Source organism: Scyliorhinus canicula, chromosome 25 (genome assembly GCF_902713615.1).
Source record: "Scyliorhinus canicula chromosome 25, sScyCan1.1, whole genome shotgun sequence".
In the NCBI taxonomy this organism is placed as follows: domain Eukaryota; kingdom Metazoa; phylum Chordata; class Chondrichthyes; order Carcharhiniformes; family Scyliorhinidae; genus Scyliorhinus; species Scyliorhinus canicula.
The window spans coordinates 21,511,614-21,532,688 of record NC_052170.1 but is presented as its reverse complement, the minus strand read 5'-3'; the positions used below and the strand labels follow the sequence as shown (position 1 = coordinate 21,532,688).

General features: G+C 50.3%; 1 protein-coding gene across 1 annotated transcript in view; it reads right to left on the bottom strand.

Annotated features, from left to right (window-relative positions):
- Window positions 1-805: 805 nt before the first annotated feature.
- Window positions 806-21,075, bottom strand: part of mvb12a (multivesicular body subunit 12A) — a 42,427-nt gene continuing 22,157 nt past the window's right edge. The window contains exons 3-10 of the mRNA XM_038784736.1: window positions 20,066-20,164; window positions 15,842-15,938; window positions 12,879-13,008; window positions 11,930-12,052; window positions 11,473-11,570; window positions 5,647-5,699; window positions 3,343-3,402; window positions 806-1,850 (exon numbers count right to left, since the gene is read on the bottom strand). Of these exons, the coding sequence (XP_038640664.1) occupies window positions 1,788-1,850; window positions 3,343-3,402; window positions 5,647-5,699; window positions 11,473-11,570; window positions 11,930-12,052; window positions 12,879-13,008; window positions 15,842-15,938; window positions 20,066-20,164 (723 nt within the window). The 3' untranslated portion in view covers window positions 806-1,787. The remainder of the gene's footprint in view (window positions 1,851-3,342; window positions 3,403-5,646; window positions 5,700-11,472; window positions 11,571-11,929; window positions 12,053-12,878; window positions 13,009-15,841; window positions 15,939-20,065; window positions 20,165-21,075) is intronic.

Below are 21,075 nucleotides of genomic sequence, written 5' to 3'. Positions count from 1 at the left end.
CATCTTTGGGTTGCGAGGGTGAAACCCATGCAAACACGGGGAGAATGTGCAAACTCCACACGGACAGTGACCCAGAGCCGGGATCGAACCTGGGACCTCGGCGCCATGAGACTGCAGTGCTACCACTGCGCCACCGTGCTGCCCTGTGCGGTAGATTTTAAATGTCCATTCTGCAGTTTAATGTGAACAAAGTTTACCCATTATGCCATCAACTTCTAAGCTGCAAAATCACCTTGGCAGCTTCGCAACGACACTCAAACTGTCTCATACCGTATCTTAAAACCTACCATCCGTCCCCTCCCTTTCCTGCCGACTCGTGATTCCCACACAAGTGTCTAATCTCTAATCTGCAGACGTGAAAGGAGACGGCGAGGATCAGTGACCTATTTGAGCAGCAGAGCTCAATCTGCTCCCTCAGCTGGCACCCAGTTGCATCCATTTTCTGGCTGAATGCACCGGACACAAAGATCAGGAATGGGAAAGTCATGCGTTTTTCCCTGACCCACCCCAGGAGGGGTGAGCTCTAATTGTCATCTCCCTGTTATTAGTTGATCTCAACCAAGATAACAGGGCAGAGAACGGTGTAGTCTTTCTGATGCAGCTCTGTGCAGCCCAGGAACTCTCAGTGCCACGTCGCCCCCGAGTTACCGAGCGGCTCAGAACACAGAGAGGAATTTACCACCCTCCTTGCCATAAGGCCTCCAAATATCACTCCCAGTCAGACATTAACTTGGCGATAGCATCAACCAACCATACCATGAGGTGCAAGTGCCTGAAGGGGGATAGAATACAACAGGACATGGACTATTTTCCATAACTGTTTAATAATTGTTAAAAACTGGTTTGTGGAAACCACAGGATAACTTCGAAATCAGACACAAAGAATGTGGGAGGTGTTGATTCTGAGTACAGATATACATGTAGAAGATTCACAAGTGACTTCATCTCACTTGTCACCCAAGGTGAAACAACCCTTTAACAAATTATAATCATATGAACAGACTTTGTAATGTAGACCTGTCTCCTGATTGGCTACAACACCAAACCTGAGCCAAGGGGATCAACAAAGCAGAACGAACGATTTAAAACACAAAGCGTACCACACACACACTGAAGGAAGGTCGATGGGGGTCTCGCTAGCTAGCTGGTGAACCAAGGAGTTCATCCCCTGCTGCACTGTGGGTAGAATGAATTCACTGGATATCTATTTCGCTGCCAATTAGGAGGGTTGCACGGACACCCGTCAGTCAGCCGGGTTGTACAAAATGTTCTTCATACTCATTCAACTACATAAAACCGCTTCACATCCTGCCTGGTTACACCAGCCAGCTGGCAGTGACAGCAAGGTTTCAGATATTAAACCTCCCCAATAATGCGACCATCACTTTCCTGTCTCTCGTAGGTCCCATCATTCACACTCTAAACTAACTCAGACTAACCTCTATAACTGGCTTCCGCATTATGCTAGGGGTCACTTTGATACGGAGATATATTTTATAAAGGAATGCATCTCTGTGCATGATGCAGCGGGCTCCACTTGAGTATAGTACCTGCAGTAACAAACCAAATCTCAGCAGCAAGGGAGTAAGGTGACTGCACAGGGTCAATCTCAAACTGAGCCCAGGCTGCTTCTATGAAAAGGGTTTTGTTACAGCTCACAGTGATGCCCATGCACAACATCATGGCTTTTAGCTTCAAGGAATCAGAGGTAAGAATCGGCTGCAAGCCCAACGGGGTGAGGAGGCTTCATCCTGAGGTTCTGTCAGACTCGCTCTGGGATCTGTACTCTAGGAGGCTGTTGGAGGAAGTCTGGCAGCTGCGGTTTTCTCCGTCATGAAGCTGTAGTTGTACTGAAATGACAACGGTTACACAGGTTAGTGGCAACGTTCTGCCTCTTTGTCCTCGTCAGCTAGGAGGTTGGCTCCATGTCTGTGAATGAATAACCCGCCCGCATGTGCTAAGGAACCGTACTGGTCAGAAAGACTCAGGCTGGTATCTTGGGTTGTGCTCAGATAGCCTCATTAATACAGAGACAGGAGTGTCTATTACTGGCCTCCACACATACACGTTCAGAGGGCAGGATCAAGCTCAGCTACCTGTCCCTCACAGGCCCAACATCCGGCAACCCCCACCTCTGCTCACATTAACCCAGTAAGAAGTCTTACAACACCAGGTTAAAGTCCAACAGGTTTGTTTCAAACACGAGCTTTCGGAGCACGGCTCCTTCTTCAGGTGAAGAAGGAGCCGTGCTCCGAAAGCTCGTGTTTGAAACAAACCTGTTGGACTTTAACCTGGTGTTGTAAGACTTCTTACTGTGCTCACCCCAGTCCAACGCCGGCATCTCCACATCATGGCTCACATTAACCCAGGGCCATTTTGGTGAGGGCACAGCGGGAGGGGGGGGGGGGGGGGGGGGGGAGAAATATGGGCATTCACTCACAAAATCATTATTGTAGCGAAAACCGAAGGGTCTTCACTTTCTTCAGCGACCTCTGGTACTCAGAATCTTCAGCTGTGGTTTTCTTCAAGGCCTCGACAAAAACCGTGCGCTTATCGCGATTCACTGCCATCCTAAACCACCCCTCCCACCTGCTATCCCTTCACTGACCGTTCTCAATCGAATCAACCTTACCCCCTGACCAACGTGCTCACTTTATCCTCCAGTCTGACCCACCGATACCTGCCAGCTCCATGCAAGTGCAGCACTCCTTCTCACTTCAAACTCAAAATAGCCCGCTAGAATCGGGGAAAAAAACACCCCCCTCACCCGCTTCCAGCCCACGGCTATGCCAAGGAGGACGGGCCCCGAGGTAAAGAGGGAGAAACAGGGACTGGGTGATACAATCCATGGCCAACGTCGCGAGCCCAACCAGGGCGGAAGGAGCCAGAGACATGTAAATAGTCATAAGGTTCCTTCTTTGAATATGTATATTTTTTCTTTCTGTTTTGTATGTCGCTCCTTGTTTATCCGAAGGAACTCTGTAAATATGCAAGCATTAACCTTTCAGTGATTGCTGAACCGTGCATCATAAAAAGATGAAAATCAATAAAAACATTTTTTTTAAATTAATGAGCTCCACTCTGATGTGGGGCTCCTTCCTGTACTTTATTTGACACTGATGCAGGCAGTTCACAAGGACAAAAGGAGCCAGTTCACCAGTTCCACAGGTGAACTGGCAAGAGTTGGTACCAGGAGCTTAATGTCTGAACAAGAGCCGGAGTCCCACTTCCAATCAACGTGTGGTAGGTGGACAGGAAGCAAATGCGGCTGTAAAAATTGTCTAAGGCCAGCACACGGTTTACCAGTGTAAAAAACAAACTTTGCCGGCACTTTGGACTTACCTCATTCTCTATCTCTGCGTGGCTTTTAATTTGAAAATTTCTGATGTTAGCATTGGGTACCTGCAGAGAGACACCAATGAGTTACAGCACTCGGTATCATTATAATGCAGCACGACACACCAACATTTTAGAATTGAATAGGGTGACAAGGGTCGCAATGTATTGCAGCTCCCAGTTTGCCTTATGTTTGTCCCGATGAGGTTGATTGAACCACTGTGCCTGTGAATAGGACATCCATCCAGCCTCAACAACTACTTATCATAGATTATCATAGAATTTACAGTGCAGGAGGCCATTCGGCCCATCGAGTCTGCACCGGCTCTTGGAAAGAGCACCCTACCCAAGGTCAACACCTCCACCCTATCCCCATAACCCAGTAACCCCACCCAACACTCAGGGCAATTTTGGACACTAAGGCCAATTTATCACGCCAATCCACCTAACCTGCACATCTTTGGACTGTGGGAGGAAACCGGAGCACCCGGAGGAAACCCACGCACACACGGGGAGGATGTGCAGACTCCGCACACACAGTGACCCAAGCAGGAATCGAACCTGGGACCCTGGAGCTGTGAAGCAATTGTGCTATCCACAATGCTACCGTGCTGTCCAGTAGTACCATACTACTTACGTTCGTGACGTTTGCTGCCACAGCAGCTGCTGGGGGCGAATTTGCTGGATATGTGGACGCAGTCCATGTGACGCCACTGCCAACCACAGGTAGCTGCTTGCATCAAGGAATAGGGCCAGCCATAACATTGAGCAATGTGAAGATACTTAAACAAGTGCAGCATCAATAGAATGGGTTTTTCTTTGGCCAGAATTCACAGAATGCCAAATCCCAAATCACCTGCCTGTGATTGGGATTTACTTACCATCCTGCTCGATGCCTACTCGCGACCCCTCACCACCTCCCACCACCCTGAAGCCCCGTCGTCTACAGGCAGTGGGTGGGGGGGGGAGGGGGCAGCATTTACCGGGCCCCCAGCGGTGACGTCAGCGGCACTGCGTCTACGCCTGCCGTGGAGTGGCAGCTGACCTCCTGTTCCAGGCTTATAATGATGATGTCGGCCACCAGCTTTCTGTTCCAGTGTGGTGACAGGAGATACAGTGTACATTATATATTTCTAGAGCACCTTTAATGTAATAAGATGTTCCAAGGCACCTAAAAGTATGACACCAAGCCATGCAAGGAGATATTAGATCAAGTGCTTTGTCAAAGAAATGGGTTAATAAGGAGTTAAAGGGGGAAGGTGGAGAGATAGAGGGGGGTTTATGGAGGGTATTGCAGAACTTCAGGCCTTGCAGCTCAGGCACGGCCATCAATGGTGGAGCGATTAAAATCGGAGATATACAATAGCAGAGGTTTTACTTTTTGCTCTATAAGGAGTCTCTGAAATTCCCCTCCCTGCTCCCTTTGGGGAGTGGGTGTTACGGGACCCAGTCCAAACACTCCTCCAATTGCTGACAGGGCTTTGCGCGATAGTTTCCTGTTTCTCCCCACCCATTTTCACAACAATCAATTAAATGGGGAGGTGGTGGCGTATTGTCACTGGGCTAGTAATCCAGAGATCCAGAATAATCCTCTGGATGCTACAGGTGGCAGTTAGGGATGGACAACGAATACCGGCCTGACCAGCGATGCCCACATTTGTGTGCCAAGAACATTATAACTGGCACGACAAAACTCTCATTTTGAAGGAGTTGCTGCGTTTCACTCTCCCAGAGTTAACCGCCCCCAATCTCCACACATACTCTAGTCCTGGGATAGCAAGCAGTAGTAGAGGGCTGGTCCCTGGCCATGGGCGAGCAGCGAGGGTGTGGCGGGGGGGGGGGGGGGGGGGGGGGCAAGGAGGGGGGTGCAGTCAGCAGGGGGAAGGCTGGAAACTGGACGTGGTCAGTAACAAGGGGTGGACAGTGGGCTCAGGAGAGCAGTCAGTAGCAGGAGCCAAGCCCTGAACGCAGGTGGGCTTTCTGGTCTGAAAAGGCTGAGAACCAATTCACAGCAGATTGACACTACCCACCCTCTCGATCTCTGCTATAGAGAGCTGACAGTAACTGGTGGAGTGTACTAAATGACAAGAAGAAAACTCTTCACTAAATTCTCATTCTGTTCTGCAAGCCCTGCAAACGTATCATTGCTGCATCAGCAGATTGCCCAGCAGACAGTAAGGAGTATGGAAATTAAACCAAGCTCTTTCTAATGTCTGATTCAACAAAAACCTATTGGAGGAGAGGCAGATTTAGAACTCACTGCGGCTTCATTAAGACGAAGGCTACTGCGCTGGCTTGGGCTGTACTCACATTCATGGTGCTTTCGAATCTGGGATGCAGAACAAATGGGACACCATCCATCGCTGCCAAATAAGAGAAAAGAAACAAGGTGGGTTGTGAACAGGTCCATTATTTTAACTTACCACAGCTAGTCAAAACTACACCGCCACCTTTAGAAGCCAACTCCCACTCATGGTATGATCCACTGGTGTCAGCCTCGCTGATGCTGCATCAGGGTACAAGCCTACCCTTGAAAGTCAATAGGCTATTTGACTTTGAGGTGCATCACTGCCAAGCCCCATGGGGCTGGTTTAGCACACTGGGCTAAATCGCTGGCTTTTAAAGCAGACCAAGGCAGGCCAGCAGCACGGTTCAATTCCCGTACCAGCCTCCCCGGGCAGGCGGCGGAATGTGGCGACTAGGGGCTTTTCACAGTAACTTCATTGAAGCCTACTCGTGACAATAAGCGATTGTCATTTCATTTCATTTCATTTTCCCATCCCAGCATGTGTACAGTCGTGCACTTTCCAGCAGGTTAAATCCCCTGGGGAGCATTCCCCCCTCTTCCTCCAAGGTGGGCAGCTGATTAGTGTGGATCAAGGAGGGTGCGATGCAATGTTATGAGAGGTAGCGAGATTCACAGAGCAGTCGGCAGGGAGGTTTCCCTCTTGTGAGAGAGATCCACGAGCACTGCGGCAATCGCTTCCTCATCACGTATCGCAGAGGTTACGCTTCCCACAGGGATTGCCACCATTAGGGGAGGTGGTGTAAAACATTTACTTTAGAGAAGAACCACAACAGGGCTGGGAAGCTTAGAGAGACGCGAGAGGAGGGCTTTACGGTTAAGAGTACAGTTCTCATTTTTAAATTTGTGCTACACAGAGAGCTGCTGAGTACAGCTCGATCCATCCCTCCCAACACTGGCCCCTCGATCCATCCCTCCCAACACTGGCCCCTCGATCCATCCCTCCCAACACTGGCCCCTCGATCCGTCCCTCCCAACACTGGCTCCTCGATCCATCCCTCCCAACACTGGCTCCTCGATCCATCCCTCCCAACACTGGCCCCTCGATCCGTCCCTCCCAACACTGGCCCCTCGATCCATCCCTCCCAACACTGGCCCCTCGATCCATCCCTCCCAACACTGGCCCCTCGATCCATCCCTCCCAACACTGGCTCCTCGATCCATCCCTCCCAACACTGGCCCCCTCGATCCATCCCTCCCAACACTGGCCCCTCGATCCATCCCTCCCAACACTGGCCCCTCGATCCATCCCTCCCAACACTGGCCCCTCGATCCATCCCTCCCAACACTGGCCCCTCGATCCATCCCTCCCAACACTGGCTCCTCGATCCATCCCTCCCAACACTGGCCCCTCGATCCGTCCCTCCCAACACTGGCCCCTCGATCCATCCCTCCCAACACTGGCTCCTCGATCCATCCCTCCCAACACTGGCCCCTCGATCCGTCCCTCCCAACACTGGCTCCTCGATCCGTCCCTCCCAACACTGGCTCCTCGATCCGTCCCTCCCAACACTGGCTCCTCGATCCATCCCTCCCAACACTGGCCCCTCGATCCATCCCTCCCAACACTGGCTCCTCGATCCGTCCCTCCCAACACTGGCTCCTCGATCCATCCCTCCCAACACTGGCCCCTCGATCCATCCCTCCCAACACTGGCCCCTCGATCCATCCCTCCCAACACTGGCTCCTCGATCCATCCCTCCCAACACTGGCTCCTCGATCCATCCCTCCCAACACTGGCTCCTCGATCCATCCCTCCCAACACTGGCTCCTCGATCCATCCCTCCCAACACTGGCTCCTCGATCCATCCCTCCCAACACTGGCCCCTCGATCCGTCCCTCCCAACACTGGCTCCTCGATCCATCCTTCCCAACACTGGCTCCTCGATCCATCCCTCCCAACACTGGCCCCTCGATCCATCCCTCCCAACACTGGCCCCTCGATCCATCCCTCCCAACACTGGCTCCTCGATCCATCCCTCCCAACACTGGCCCCCTCGATCCGTCCCTCCCAACACTGGCCCCTCGATCCATCCCTCCCAACACTGGCTCCTCGATCCGTCCCTCCCAACACTGGCCCCTCGATCCATCCCTCCCAACACTGGCTCCTCATCCCAAATTTCTTTTTTTCCCCCCAAAGTTTGTTTAATATTTAGAGTACACAATTATTTTTTTCAAATTAAGGGGCAATTTAGCTCTGAAAACTGGGCTAGCTGCCTGAATGGACTCATGTCTAACAGTTAAGAGTTTTGTATTTCAGCGAGTTATAATGCTGAGCATGTTGACTTTCTGCATCCTATCTAGAAAACCCGCAGAATTTCAGGTCTTTCAAACTGTGTCCGGAGAAGTGTGGTTAAAAGAATGGTTGGCGGCGGAGGACAGCGGGAGAGTGGGCAGCGGCGGCGGAGAGCGAGAGAGTGGATGGCGGCGGAGGAGAGCGGGAGAGTGGGCGGCGGAGAGCGAGAGAGTGGATGGCGGTGGAGGAGAGCGGGAGAGTGGATGGCGGCGGAGGAGAGCGGGAGAGTGGATGGAGGCGGAGGGGAGCGGGAGAGTGGGTGGCGATGGAGGAGAGCGGGAGAGTGGGCGGCGGAGAGCAAGAGAGCGGATGGAGGCGGAGGGGAGCGGGAGAGTGGGTGGCGATGGAGGAGAGCGGGAGAGTGGATGGCGGCGGAGGGGAGCGGGAGAGTGGGTGGCGGCGGAGGAGAGCGGGAGAGTGGATGGAGGCGGAGGAGAGCGGGAGGCGACGGAGGAGAGCGGGAGAGTGGATGGCGATGGAGGAGAGCGTGAGAGTGGATGGAGGCGGAGGAGAGTGGCAGAGTGGATGGAGGCGGAGGAGAGCGGGAGAGTGGGTGGCGGCGGAGGAGAGCGGGAGAGTGGGTGGCGATGGAGGAGAGCGGGAGAGTGGATGGTGGCGGAAGAGAGCGGAAGGAGGCGAGGAGAGCGGGAGAGTGGATGGAGGCGGAGGAGAGCGGGAGAGTGAATGGAGGTGGAGGAGAGCGGGAGAGTTGATGGAGGCGGAGGAGAGCGGGAGAGAGGATGGAGGCGGAGGAGAGCGGGAGAGAGGATGGAGGCGGAGGAGAGCGGGAGAGTGGATGTGGCGGAGGAGAGCGGGAGAGTGGATGGAGGCGGAGGAGAGCGGGAGAGAGGATGGAGGCGGAGGAGAGCGGGAGAGAGGATGGAGGCGGAGGAGAGCGGGAGAGAGGATGGAGGCGGAGGAGAGCGGGAGAGAGGATAGAGGCGGAGGAGAGCGGGAGAGAGGATGGAGGCGGAGGAGAGCGGGAGAGTGGATGGAGGCGGAGGAGAGCGGGAGAGAGGATGGAGGCGGAGGAGAGCGGGAGAGAGGATGGAGGCGGAGGAGAGCGGGAGAGTGGATGGAGGCGGAGGAGAGCGGGAGAGTGGATGGAGGCGGAGGAGAGCGGGAGAGTGGATAGAGGCGGAGAGAGCGGGAGAGTGGATGGAGGCGGAGGAGAGCGGGAGAGTGGAAGGAGGCGGAGGAGAGCGGGAGAGTGGATGGCGACGGAGGAGAGCGGGCGGCGGCGGAGGGGAGCGGGAGAGTGGATGGAGGCGGAGGAGAGTGGGAGACAGGATGGAGGCGGAGGAGAGCGGGAGAGAGGATGGAGGCGGAGGAGAGCGGGAGAGAGGATGGAGGCGGCGGAGAGCGGGAGAGCGGATGGCGGCGGAGGGGAGCGGGAGAGGGGATGGAGGCGGAGGGGAGCGGGAGAGTGGATGGAGGCGGAGGAGAGCGGGAGAGTGGATGGAGGTGGAGGAGAGCGGGAGAGTGGATGGAGGCGGAGGAGAGCGGGAGAGTGGATGGAGGCGGAGGAGAGCGGGAGAGTGGATGGAGGCGGAGGAGAGCGGGAGAGTGGGTGGCGGCGGAGGAGAGCGGGAGAGCGGATGGTGACGGAGGAGAGCGGGAGAGTGGATGGTGACGGAGGAGAGCGGATGGCGGCGGAGGAGAGCGGGAGAGTGGATTGAGGCGGAGGAGAGCGGGAGAGTGGATTGAGGCGATGGAGGAGAGCGGGAGAGTGGATGGAGGCGGAGGAGAGCGGCAGAGTGGATGGCGGCGGAGGTGAGCGGGAGAGTGGATGGCGACGGAGGAGAGCGGGAGAGTGGATGGGGGCGGAGGATGAGCGGGAGAGTGGATGGAGGTGAAGGAGAGCGGGAGAGTGGATAGAGGCGGAGGAGAGCGGGAGAGTGGATGGAGGTGGAGGAGAGTGGGAGAGTGGATGGAGGCGGAGGAGAGCGGGAGTGTGGATTGAGGCGGAGGAGAGCGGGAGAGTGGATGGCGGCGGAGGGGAGCGGGCGAGTGGATGGCGGCGGAGGGGAGCGGGAGAGTGGATTGAGGCGGAGGAGAGCGGGAGAGTGGATGGCGGTGGAGGAGAGCGGGAGAGTGGATAGAGGCGGAGGAGAGCGGGAGAGTGGATTGAGATGGAGGAGAGCGGGAGAGTTGATGCCAGCGGAGGAGAGCGGGAGAGTGGATGGAGGCGGAGGAGAGCGGGAGGCGGCGGAGGAGAGCGGGAGAGTGGATGGCGACGGAGGAGAGTGGATGGCGGCGGAGGGGAGCGGGAGAGTGGATGGAGGCAGAGGAGGGCGGGAGAGTGGATGGTGGGTTGGGATAACTTCACAGGATGAACAAAGAGCATCACAAAAGATCTGTCACATGCAATGCTAATATTATGCTTCAAATGTTAGGAGTCGTTAAGTGTTAAGACCGTTGCACATCAGATAGCCGGCCAGTGACTTGATTTTACTCAAAAAGTTTGTTGCTCCGGTGTTCATTAGAGAGAGAGAGCATTCATGACCAGGCGTAAAGTTCCCTTGCCAAGGGAGGAATGGATCCATTCTGGACTTATAAGCGAATCAAAAGTAACCGGTGGTAGAAAGTGTGGATTTGAGAGCACAACCAGATCAGCCATGACCTTGGATTTGGATTTGTTTATTGTCACCTGTACCGAGGTACAGTGAAAAGTATTTTTCTGCGAGCAGCTCAACAGATTATTAAATCCATGAAAAGAAAAGGGAATAAAAGAAAATACATAATAGGGGAACACAAGGTACACAATGTAACCACATAACACCGGCATCAGGTGATGCCTACAGGGTGTAGAGTTAATGAGGTCAGTCCATAACAGGGTCATTTAGTAGTCTGGTAACAGCGGGGAAGAAGCTGTTTTTGAATCTGTTCGTGCGTGTTCTCAGGCTTTTGTATCTCCTGCCCGTTGGAAGAAATTGGAAGAGTGAGTAAGCCGGGTGGGGCGGGCAGGGGAGGGTCTTTGATTATGCTGCCCGCGGGAGGTGTAGAGGGAGTCAATGGATGGTAGGCGGGTTCATGTGATGGACTGGGCGGTGTTCACAACTCTGAAGTTTCTTGCAGTCTTGGGCCGAGCAGTTGCCATACCAGGCTGTGATGCAGCCCGATAGGATGCTTTCTATGGTGCATCTGCAAAAGTTGATCAGTGTTAATGTGGGCATGCCGAATTTCCTTTGTTTCCCGAGGAAGTATAGGCGCTGTTGTGCTTTCTTGGTGGGAGCGTCGACGTGGGTGGACCAGGACAGATTTTTGGAATGTGCACCCCTAGGAATTTGACGCTGTCAACCATCTCCACCTCGGCCCCGTTGATGCTGACAGGAGTGTGTACCTTAATTGAATAGGAGCAGGCTCGAGGGGATGAATGGCCTACTCCTGCTCCTAATTCGTATGTCTGCATGCTCTCCCTTTTGCTGGTTCTGCCAGTTACTTTGACTCTCTCGGGGGTTTACAAGCAGGGTGAGGGGAGTGAGAGTTGACTACCAGTGAAATCGATGAGTGATTTGGGGTTGTTCCCCCTTACCCGAGATCCCATAGATGTTTTCCGCGTTGTAAATGGAATCTTTGTGCTCCAGGTGTGGGCGTCTTTTACTGAGTCGAACCGGGGATTCTTCCTTTACCCTACAATAAATAAAAGATTCAATTGAAGTTTTTACAATGTACTTGTGTGCTCTTTATGCCAATGTGACTTAAATCTCAGTCCTGCAGTGCTGGGCCTGAGTTTGCTCTTCCCGCGGCATAAATCTTTCTGAAGTTTAAAAGCTTTTATTACATCCAAAAAGCTGAACTTAATTGTTATATAAAACAGATGGACTTTTGTAAAAGCACCCAGCACAGTATCAGAGATTGGAACAAAATATTGTTTCAGTTAATCCTTGTTCTGTTCCATTATATCTTCCATCCATCTGTTGCTCTGTCAAAATCCAGAGCCAAAATTCACCATATATTCTGTGAAGCACATTTACATTCGAGATAAGCACCTTGAGATCTCATTCTCCAGTGACAGGCCTCTCATATCAGCACCAATGCTTCTTGGCTTGGGCAGTGGTTTCGGCTTGGCCACTTTCCCTTTCCGACACCAGATGACAAAACCACTCAGCTCTCTGCAAAACAAAGGACAAAAGCGAATAAATACACATTCAGGCATGCCAAACAGTCAGACACACACTAAATAGAAACAGATGCACACAGAATCAACACGCAGACACAAGATAAATGCAGGCACGCAGTAAATGCGTGGCCATGTAAATGAAAATATACACTCCTGAAAAGTGAAGACAATATCAAAGTACTCTAACTATCGAGAGTCTCTTCAAATCCCGCAGATTAAGTAAATCAGAACAGTCGCAGTGACCAACAATGAGATAATCTAACAATCCCCATTAGGTAGCAAACTAAAGGAGTTTGTTGAAATACACTTCCTGGTGACAGACTGATGCGAATCAAATGGAGAACACAGCCAGGGAATATTGTTAATATGAAACGACTACACAGAAGCTCCATTTTTACCGGGTGAAATCTCTCCACTGATTTCGAAAGTGAACGATACCAGTGCAGAAGTCATGAAAATGAATCCCAAGCATTTCTCCGCTTTGAGGAATTGGTGGTGTTGGCTCAGGCTACACTCCCCAGCCTGCTGGCCCAACACCTGATATTACTACAAAGTTCCTCGAAGGGTGGGATTGCAAGGTGTGTTTGCGATTAGCTTGAATGCTTGTGTGTTGGCTGCTAATCAGGTGGGATAGTAGCTTTAGTATACACTGACTGGCTCGGTCTTTCTGATCTAAACCCAATAAATAAATCACAGGTGCCCTACACACTGGTGGAAATTTACTTCAACAGTGCGAAAAATTACACCTGTTGGGCTTTGTCTTTTGTTACTTGTAAGATGGCACTAATGTATCAGGAATGATGGTGAGCATTACTTACCCTATGCACGTGTATGAAGGCACAATCTGCTTGCTTTTCCCGGTCAGCTTGACATCAAACACAGCAGTGTCCGCCTCACTGAATGGGACCCACTTAATACACAGCCGTTTCTTTTTAGACACATTGACCTCTGGAGAAAGAGCAGGTTAATTGTTACTCGAGACGAAAATCAGCAGACATAGTGGGCTTGGGGGGGGCGGCAGCAACAGCCAGCCAAGTGTACAGGAATCCACTCTGATACCACCGGGGACTTGGACTGCATGCTGTTGATCTCAAACCACTCAGTCGTACTCCGACTGCGTGCCACTTGTGTGCAGTGAAGGAAATGACCCTTCACGTATATGCGCAGTGCCAGAGGTTGCAGCCTATTTGAATGCTTTGAAGATTCCGGTTGTGCTTCTTCTCAAAGTTCCAGGGCGGCACGGTGGCGCAGTGGTTAGCACTGCTGCCTCACGCCACCGAGTCCTCGGGTTCAATCCTGGCCTCGGGTCACTGTCCATGTGGACATTCACATTCACTGTCCACATTCTCCCCGTGTTCAGATGTTCAGGCTAGGTGGATTGGCCATGCTAAATTGCCCCTTAATTGGAAAAAAGTAATTGGGTACTCTAAATTTACATTTTTAAAAAATTCTTCCCAAAGATCCTCATTTTTAGCCACCCGGATAATGGAGAAACAAGTCAAAGGATCACCCAATCGCTCGGTTCCTGGGCTTTGCAAAAATCGTCAGGCTGCACAAAATTACTGTAAACACAGGGATCCTCCGATTAATGCGGGTTATCCTAGGCTGGGATCCCTCCGTACCCACCAGTTCTCTTTCTGATTGGCGAGAAGCACTGCACACAGCGGTTGACTGTCAGAATACAATATTTGAAACTTGCCCACGCTTTCAATTTGTGGCGAGTTGCTCGTTTTATCGGTGTCCATATTTGTAAAAGAGAATACTGGTCTGAAACAGGATTATTTTGTGGCAAATTCCACTTATTTAGAGCAGGGGATGAAGCCTCACCTCACCGTTATGCAGCTTCCAGGCATTAAGCGAAAGACATCTGGCTAATTGTAAATCGTTACTGCATCAAGCTTGGTGTTTGAATAAAGGATCACACAAACGGTCCTTGTGCCTGACAATCCAACCCACAGTGCCAGAGCAGCAAAGGCTATTTTCATCTATTAGTCTTCCTTACTGCTTGGTCCCATGTAGGTTTCATGAGCCTGGAGGTTTGCAAACTGCTGTTTCCAGCCCATTTGCTTCATAGCTCCTAAGGGGGAGACGTTGTAGAGGTAATGTCACTGGACCAGTGATCCGAACGGTCTGGGGGCATAGGTTCAAATCCCACCAGCGAGCTGGTGGAATTTAAATTCAATTTATAAAATCTGGAACATAAAGCTAGTCTAAGTGATGGTGACCACAAAATTATCATCGATTGTTGCAAAAACCCATCTGGTTCACAAATGTCCTTTTGGGCTGGAAATCTGCCGTCCTTACCCGGTCTGGCCTACATGTGACTCCAGACCCACAGTAATGTGGTTGACTCCTCACCGTCATCTGAAATGATGTGAAGATGCCGGCGTTGGACTGGGGTAAGCACAGTAAGAAGTTTTACAACACTAGGTTACAGTCCAACAGGCTTGTTTTGAATCACTAGTGATTTGAAACAAACCTGTTGGACTTTAACCTGATGTTGTAAGACTTCTTACTATCATCTGAAATGGCTGAGCGAGACACTCACTTGCAGGGCAATTAGGGATGGGGAACAAATGCCTTTTCAGTAAAGCCCACATCCTATGGGCAATTTAAAAAAAAAAATCAGAATACTTTGATCACGTAACAGCTCCAGCTCGGATACGAGAATAGTCACTGTGATCTCTGGGCCATGGTACACAAGGCACATGGCAAGTGACCATATAAACAGAGAGCTTGGACAACCTCACTAATGGATCACACACACTAGAGCAGACAGTACACTCAGCATGACACTATAGCGTCTCTATCACAGCAAAGCATTTCAAGCCACTTCACTAGTGACAAAATTAGACAGAAGAGAATAGAGAACGCACCATTTGTGCACGAGAGCTTGAGAAAGTATTTGAACATTAAGTCAAAGGAAGTGGTGACATTAAAGGTGGGACTGAAAGCTCGGCGTATTATTGTTTTTAAAATAAATTTAGAGTACCCAATCCTTTTTTTCACCCAATTAAGGGACAATTTAGCGTGGCCAATCTACCTACCCTGCACATCTTTTTGAGTTGTGGGGGTGAGACCCACACAGACACGGGGAGAATTTGCAAACTCCACATGGACAGTGACCCGGGGCCGGGATCGAACCCGGGTCCTCGGCGCCGTGTGGCAGCAGAGCTAACCACTGTGCCGCCGTGCTGTCCCTGAAGCTCAGCATCTTAAAGGAGGCGAGAGAGGAGTTGAGGGAATTCCAGAGCTCAGTGCCAACACAGCTGTAGGCATGGTTACCAGTGGCAGGGCAAAGGAGAGAAATCGATGCACAAGCCGCCAGAATTGAAGGGGAGGGAAGAGTTCTCGGTGGGCTGTAAGGCTGGTGGAGGCCACAGATAGTAAGTGGAGAGAATTTAAACATCGGGGGTTTGCTGGATGTAGGTCAGTAACCCAAGAGGACTTGATACGATTTAGGCGACAGGGGACCCGAGTTCTGGAAGAGCTCAAGTTTATGGAGCGTTTATAGTTTCCACAGAATCAGAGCTCTCGAGTAGCTGCAGTGAACTGGAAATTAAAAGAACTTCATGAGATGCATTCATGTTATTATCTCTGATCTCACATGTACCCAGAGGCGAGGGCAGATATATTTAAAGAACAGTAGGTTTCATGCCGAGGGCCATTGCATTTGAATCACTATAGCCAGTGAATTAAAAATCTCTTAGCTTTAGATGATAACGGCTCTGAGATCCATGACAGCCCCATCACTCCTATGACAGTAATCAGAAGTACTCACTTGGATCCAGGAATTCAGCAATGAATGCATAGCCTGATGGCAGAGGGTTCTTATCAGGAAGCAACTGGATATCTGACACAATGTCCCCTTGAGGATTCTGCAAACAGGGCACAGCGGCAGTGTTAAATCATCATTGCCTCACAAAGGCCTGCACTGAAGGCATTTCAAAAGCTGCCGATTCATCGACACCCCCGGCATCTTAACCACGAGTTACAGACAAGCTCATGGCCCACAGAGACTGGCAGAGTTGTTGTCTCTAATTTTTTTACAGTCTCTCCCCTGTGCCAATCTTCCAATAGTGTACTCTCAGAACACATCACCCCACCCCGCCCCATTCCCACTCTTCCCCCCCCCCCCCCCCCCCCCAAAACAAAAACACCATCACCACAGTGTGACTATTCCCCACACATACTGACCAGGACAACATCAATTGCAGGGAGGTTGCAAGTGACCCCAAAGTGGTTTGGAGTCCGACAAATAATGTACTTCCCAGAAAGGATCACAAAATGGGAATCTCGAGAATTTCCCCCCTCCTTCGTCTGGGAGTGCAGAGGGCATTCTGGGACTGCATCCAAGGCCTGAGCAACTAATCAGTGAACTCAAACCAGAACTTGAATGACCACAGTTTATGATTCTCTGCCCTTTCGTGGTAAATGTTGCCGCAAAATTGTCCGAAGCTTTGTGATGTCGGGTGTGCAGGGTGGAGGGGGTGAGAAAGAGAGAGAGAACAAGATCAATGAGATTGGAGTAAGAAGGTGCCCGTTTATAAACTAATTTGAATGAATTTCAACTCTTGTACCATTTATAATTTTCTGACCTATAGCATCCGTGTCTTCCGGGGCCAGGGGCTGCTGACAGGTACAGCTTCGAGTGCGAATGAATGCTTTGGAGATGGTTTAGAAGGGGTTTACTAGATTGATGCCTGGAATGAGCAGTTGTTTTATAAGGAGAGGTTAGACAGAATGGGGCTGGTTTCCAACTGGAGTTCAGAAGAGCGAGGGGTGACTTGATTGTGTTAGGTACCCCAGAAGAAGTAAATTATATTTGTGTTTGTGGGCATTAGGGAAAAGTTTTAGCTTTTAAGTTGAAGTTTAATTTGTATTCTTTATTTGTGGGTTAAAAGGTTGAACCCTGGGTTCAGTTTCATTTTAGAGGGGAGACAGCAGGTTGTGTGCCTGCATTTTAAAATGAGATTTTAGGGAAGTTAAAACAAACACAGGGTAGATAAAAGGTACTCTTGCCTAGCAACAGAGATGCCACACGGGAACAGAAAGCAGATGATTATGCTCTACATAGAATTTACAGTGTTGAAGGAGGCCATTCGGCCCATCGAGTCTGCACCGGCTCCTGGAAAGAGCACCCTACCCAAGGTCAACACCTCCACCCTATCCCCATAATCCAGTAACCCCACCCAACACTAAGGGCAATTTTGGACACTATGGGCAGTTTATCATGGCCAATCCATCTGACCTGCACATCTTTGGACTGTGGGAGGAAACCGGAGCACCCGGAGGAAACCCACGCAGACACGGGGAGGATGTGCAGACTCCGCACAGACAGTGACCCAAGCCGGAATCGAACCTGGGACCCTGGAGCTGTGAAGCGATTGTGCTATCCACAATGCTACCGTGCTGCCCGCACGGCAGCACTCTAAGGTGAAGGGAGCAGTTTAAATCTATCGAACTGGACATACTAACAGATTACTGCGGAAAATAAGTCTAAGAATCTTAGACTAGAACTTTGCTCTAAAGTTAAAGTAACAGTGAGTGTTGACTGTGTTCTTGATCTCAATTTGTCAGCAGTTTATTGGGAGAGTGAACTGCAGGGAGCAAGTCCCAAAGAAAAAGGAGCAAGGTCCCAATAAGACTTTTAAGTTAAGGCAGAGGAAAACAACAGGAATCTGGAAAAAGTCCTGTTAAGTGAAGTCAACAGTGAGGAGCAGAGGAAGTCTCCAGGTTTTAAGAGAGGAAGCTGATGGAAGCTGACTTGGAACAAAGTGGGCTCGCGAGAAGCTAAAAGGTCTGCGGGGACAATAAAGGTAGGTGACCCCTTGCTGCTGTGAAGCAGTGGTGTTCTGCTGGTATGGTGAATACCTGAGAATGTGCGTGACTCAGGTATTCCTTGAGTCCATGTAGCGATTCAAGGGAGAGGAACATTAGGGGAGACCGAAACCCTGGAAGTGGATCCTTGTTGAAGATGTCCAAATGAAAGCATATTTTGGGAGGAAATTCCAAGATAAATTCTTTGAGACTGGAGATTAAAAACCCAAGTTAAAAGAGAGAGGCTCACTGTGCCAGGCGTCTGGGGGGAGTTGTCAAGAGATCCACAGCATCAGTTTGGGTGACATCTGTTACTTGATTCTAGTGTGTGCTGTGTCTGGCCATAGGTCACCTGTTGGTTTACATGGACTGCGTGCTGACTGTGAATACTAGAGTATAAGCTAGATTTTACAGATCTGTATATCTGACAGTATAGTTGTGGGTGAAGGAGTATTGTAATACAGTTAACCTTTACTTGTTTAATAAATGTTTTATTCTTCTGTTTAAAGTTCATCAGTAACATCCCTCCACTTTTCGAAAGAAAAAAATCAAAGTTATATCAAGCCGGGTACCACCCTGAGATCTCACTTTTCCAGTAAAACTCAGCTGGGGCCATAACAATTCAATTTTAGATCCTAAACGGTCTTGACAAAAATGAATATGGAAAAGATGTTTCCTCTTGTGGGAGAGTCCAGACCTGTTTTAAAATTAGGGGTCACCTTACCGGACAAAGACGGAGAGAATGGTTTTCTGTTAGAGGGTTGTTAGAGGAACTCTGCCTGTAGGTGGAGGTGAGGGTCACTGAATTTTCTTTTAAGGCCGAGGTAGATTGATTCCCTTGCCTAACAAGAATCTATGGTTATTGGGGTAGATGGAAATGCAGAATTTGAAACACAAACAAATCAGCTATGATCTTACTGAATGGCGGAGCAGGCCATCAAGGGGCTAAATGAACTATCCCCGATCATATGTTCGTCTCACACACATAAACATATACAGGAAATAAGAGGAGGCCATTCAGTCCTTCGAGCCTGCTCCCCCATTCGTTCTGATCATTGTTGATCATCAAGTTCAATACCCTGATCCCGCCTTCCTCCCCCCCCATTAGGGCGGCACGGTAGCATGGTGGATAGCATAATTGCTTCACAGCTCCAGGGTCCCAGGTTCGATTCCGGCTTGGGTCACTGTCTGTGTGGAGTCTGCACATCCTCCCCGTGTCTGCGTGGGTTTCCTCCGGGTTCTCCGGTTTCCTCCCACAGTCCAAAGACGTGCAGGTTAGGTGGATTGGCCATGATAAATTGCCCTTAGTGTCCAAAATTGCCCTTAGTGTTGGGTGGGGTTACTGGGTTATGGGGATAGCACGGTAGCATGGTGGTTAGCCATGGTTAGCCACAAATTGCCCTTAGTGTCCTAAAAAGTAAGGTTAAGGGGGGGGTTGTTGGGTTACGGGTATAGGGTGGATACGTGGGTTTGAGTAGGGTGATCATTGCTCGGCACAACATCGAGAGCCGAAGGGCCTGTTCTGTGCTGTACTGTTCTATGTTCTATGATAGGGTGGAGGTGTTGACTTCGGGTAGGGTGCTCTATCGAAGAGCCGGTGCAGACTCGATGGACCAAGTGGCCTCCTTCTGCACTATAAATTCTGTGGTAAATATCCCTTGATCCTTTAGCCCCAAGAGCTATTTCTAATTCCTTCTTGAAATCACACAACGTTTTGGCCTCAACTACTTTCTATGGTAGTGAATTCCACAGACTCACCACTCTCTGGGAGAAGAAATATCTCCCTACTTCTTATGGTAGTCGCCACTAGTGGTATATTGTGTGTATTCCGGCACTGCCCGTATGTTACTGGTACGACGGTAAATCCCTGCCTGCTGGCTCCGCCCAGCAGGCGGCGTATAAAAGTGTGTGCTCTCCTGCGCTGCAACCATTCTGGTTCCAGCTACAGGAGGCACAACATCTTGTTCAATAAAGCCTCGATTGTTCCACCATTCTCGTCTCGTGGTAATTGACGGTGCATCACTTCTGTCCTAAAAAGGTTTACCCCTTATCCTCAAACTATGACCCCCTAGTTCTGGACTCCCCCACCATCGGGAACATTCTTTCTGAATCCACCCTTCTAATCCTGTTAGAATGTTGTAGGTTTGTGTGTGACCCCCTCCCACTCTTCTAAACTACAACCTACCTCTTTATTCAGCAGGGAGCTGACACACAGAAAACAGCTAGATTTCTGGCCAAAGCCCTTTGCAAAGTTAGCGGAGGATCCGTCTGCAGTTGTATTGATCTAGAATATAAAAAATACAGGTCAGATAATGGGGTAGGGAGTGAGGGTCACGGGATGTGTTGAAGGGGTAAAAATGTCTAAGAGTTTTCATAATTTTGAGACAAGCGATACAAAAGAAATTCACACAAAGGTAATACTGCTGGATATATGACATTTTATCTTTCAACTCACAATGGAGCCCATTATATAGAATCAGCAACAACAGCAATTTCCTGATCAAAACATCTGAATTTAAAGGACAGGATACAAACTGGCTTACATGCATCTCAAGTTTTAAAAATTAATTTAGAGTACCCAATTACTTTTTTCCCCAATTAAGGGGCAATTTAGCGTGGCCAATCCACCTAACCTGCACATCTTTGGGTTGTGGGGGTGAAACCCACACAGACATGGGGAGAATGTGCAAACTCCACACGGACAGTGACCCAGGGCTGGGATTCGAACCCGGGTCCTCAGCGCCGCTGTCCCAGTGCTAACCACTGCGCCACACTGCATCTCAAATTTTATTGCTTTTAATTCCCCCTTTTTAAATTTACTCCTACTCATTACCTTAAAGCCTCCTTAATTCAGACCGAGTGCACGGTCCCACAGCTCAGTTGGGATACACCACCTCACTCCAGTTCTTTTGACCCCTGACATTTCACCTTTGTACTCTAACCATGCTTCTAACTACATAATTATACCCCCTCTCCTACCACCGAGAACAAGGACAACAGACTCAAGGGAACACCACCGATACCTGCAAGCTCCCTTCATCCTGACTTGGAACTAGATCAACATTCCTTCAAAATTCTGGCCTTCTTGAACCGCTGCAGTCCCTGAGATGTAGGTACACCCACAGTGCTGTTAGGAAGGGAATTCCAGGATTTTAATCCAGCGACAGTGAAGAAACGGCAAGATGTTTCCAAAGA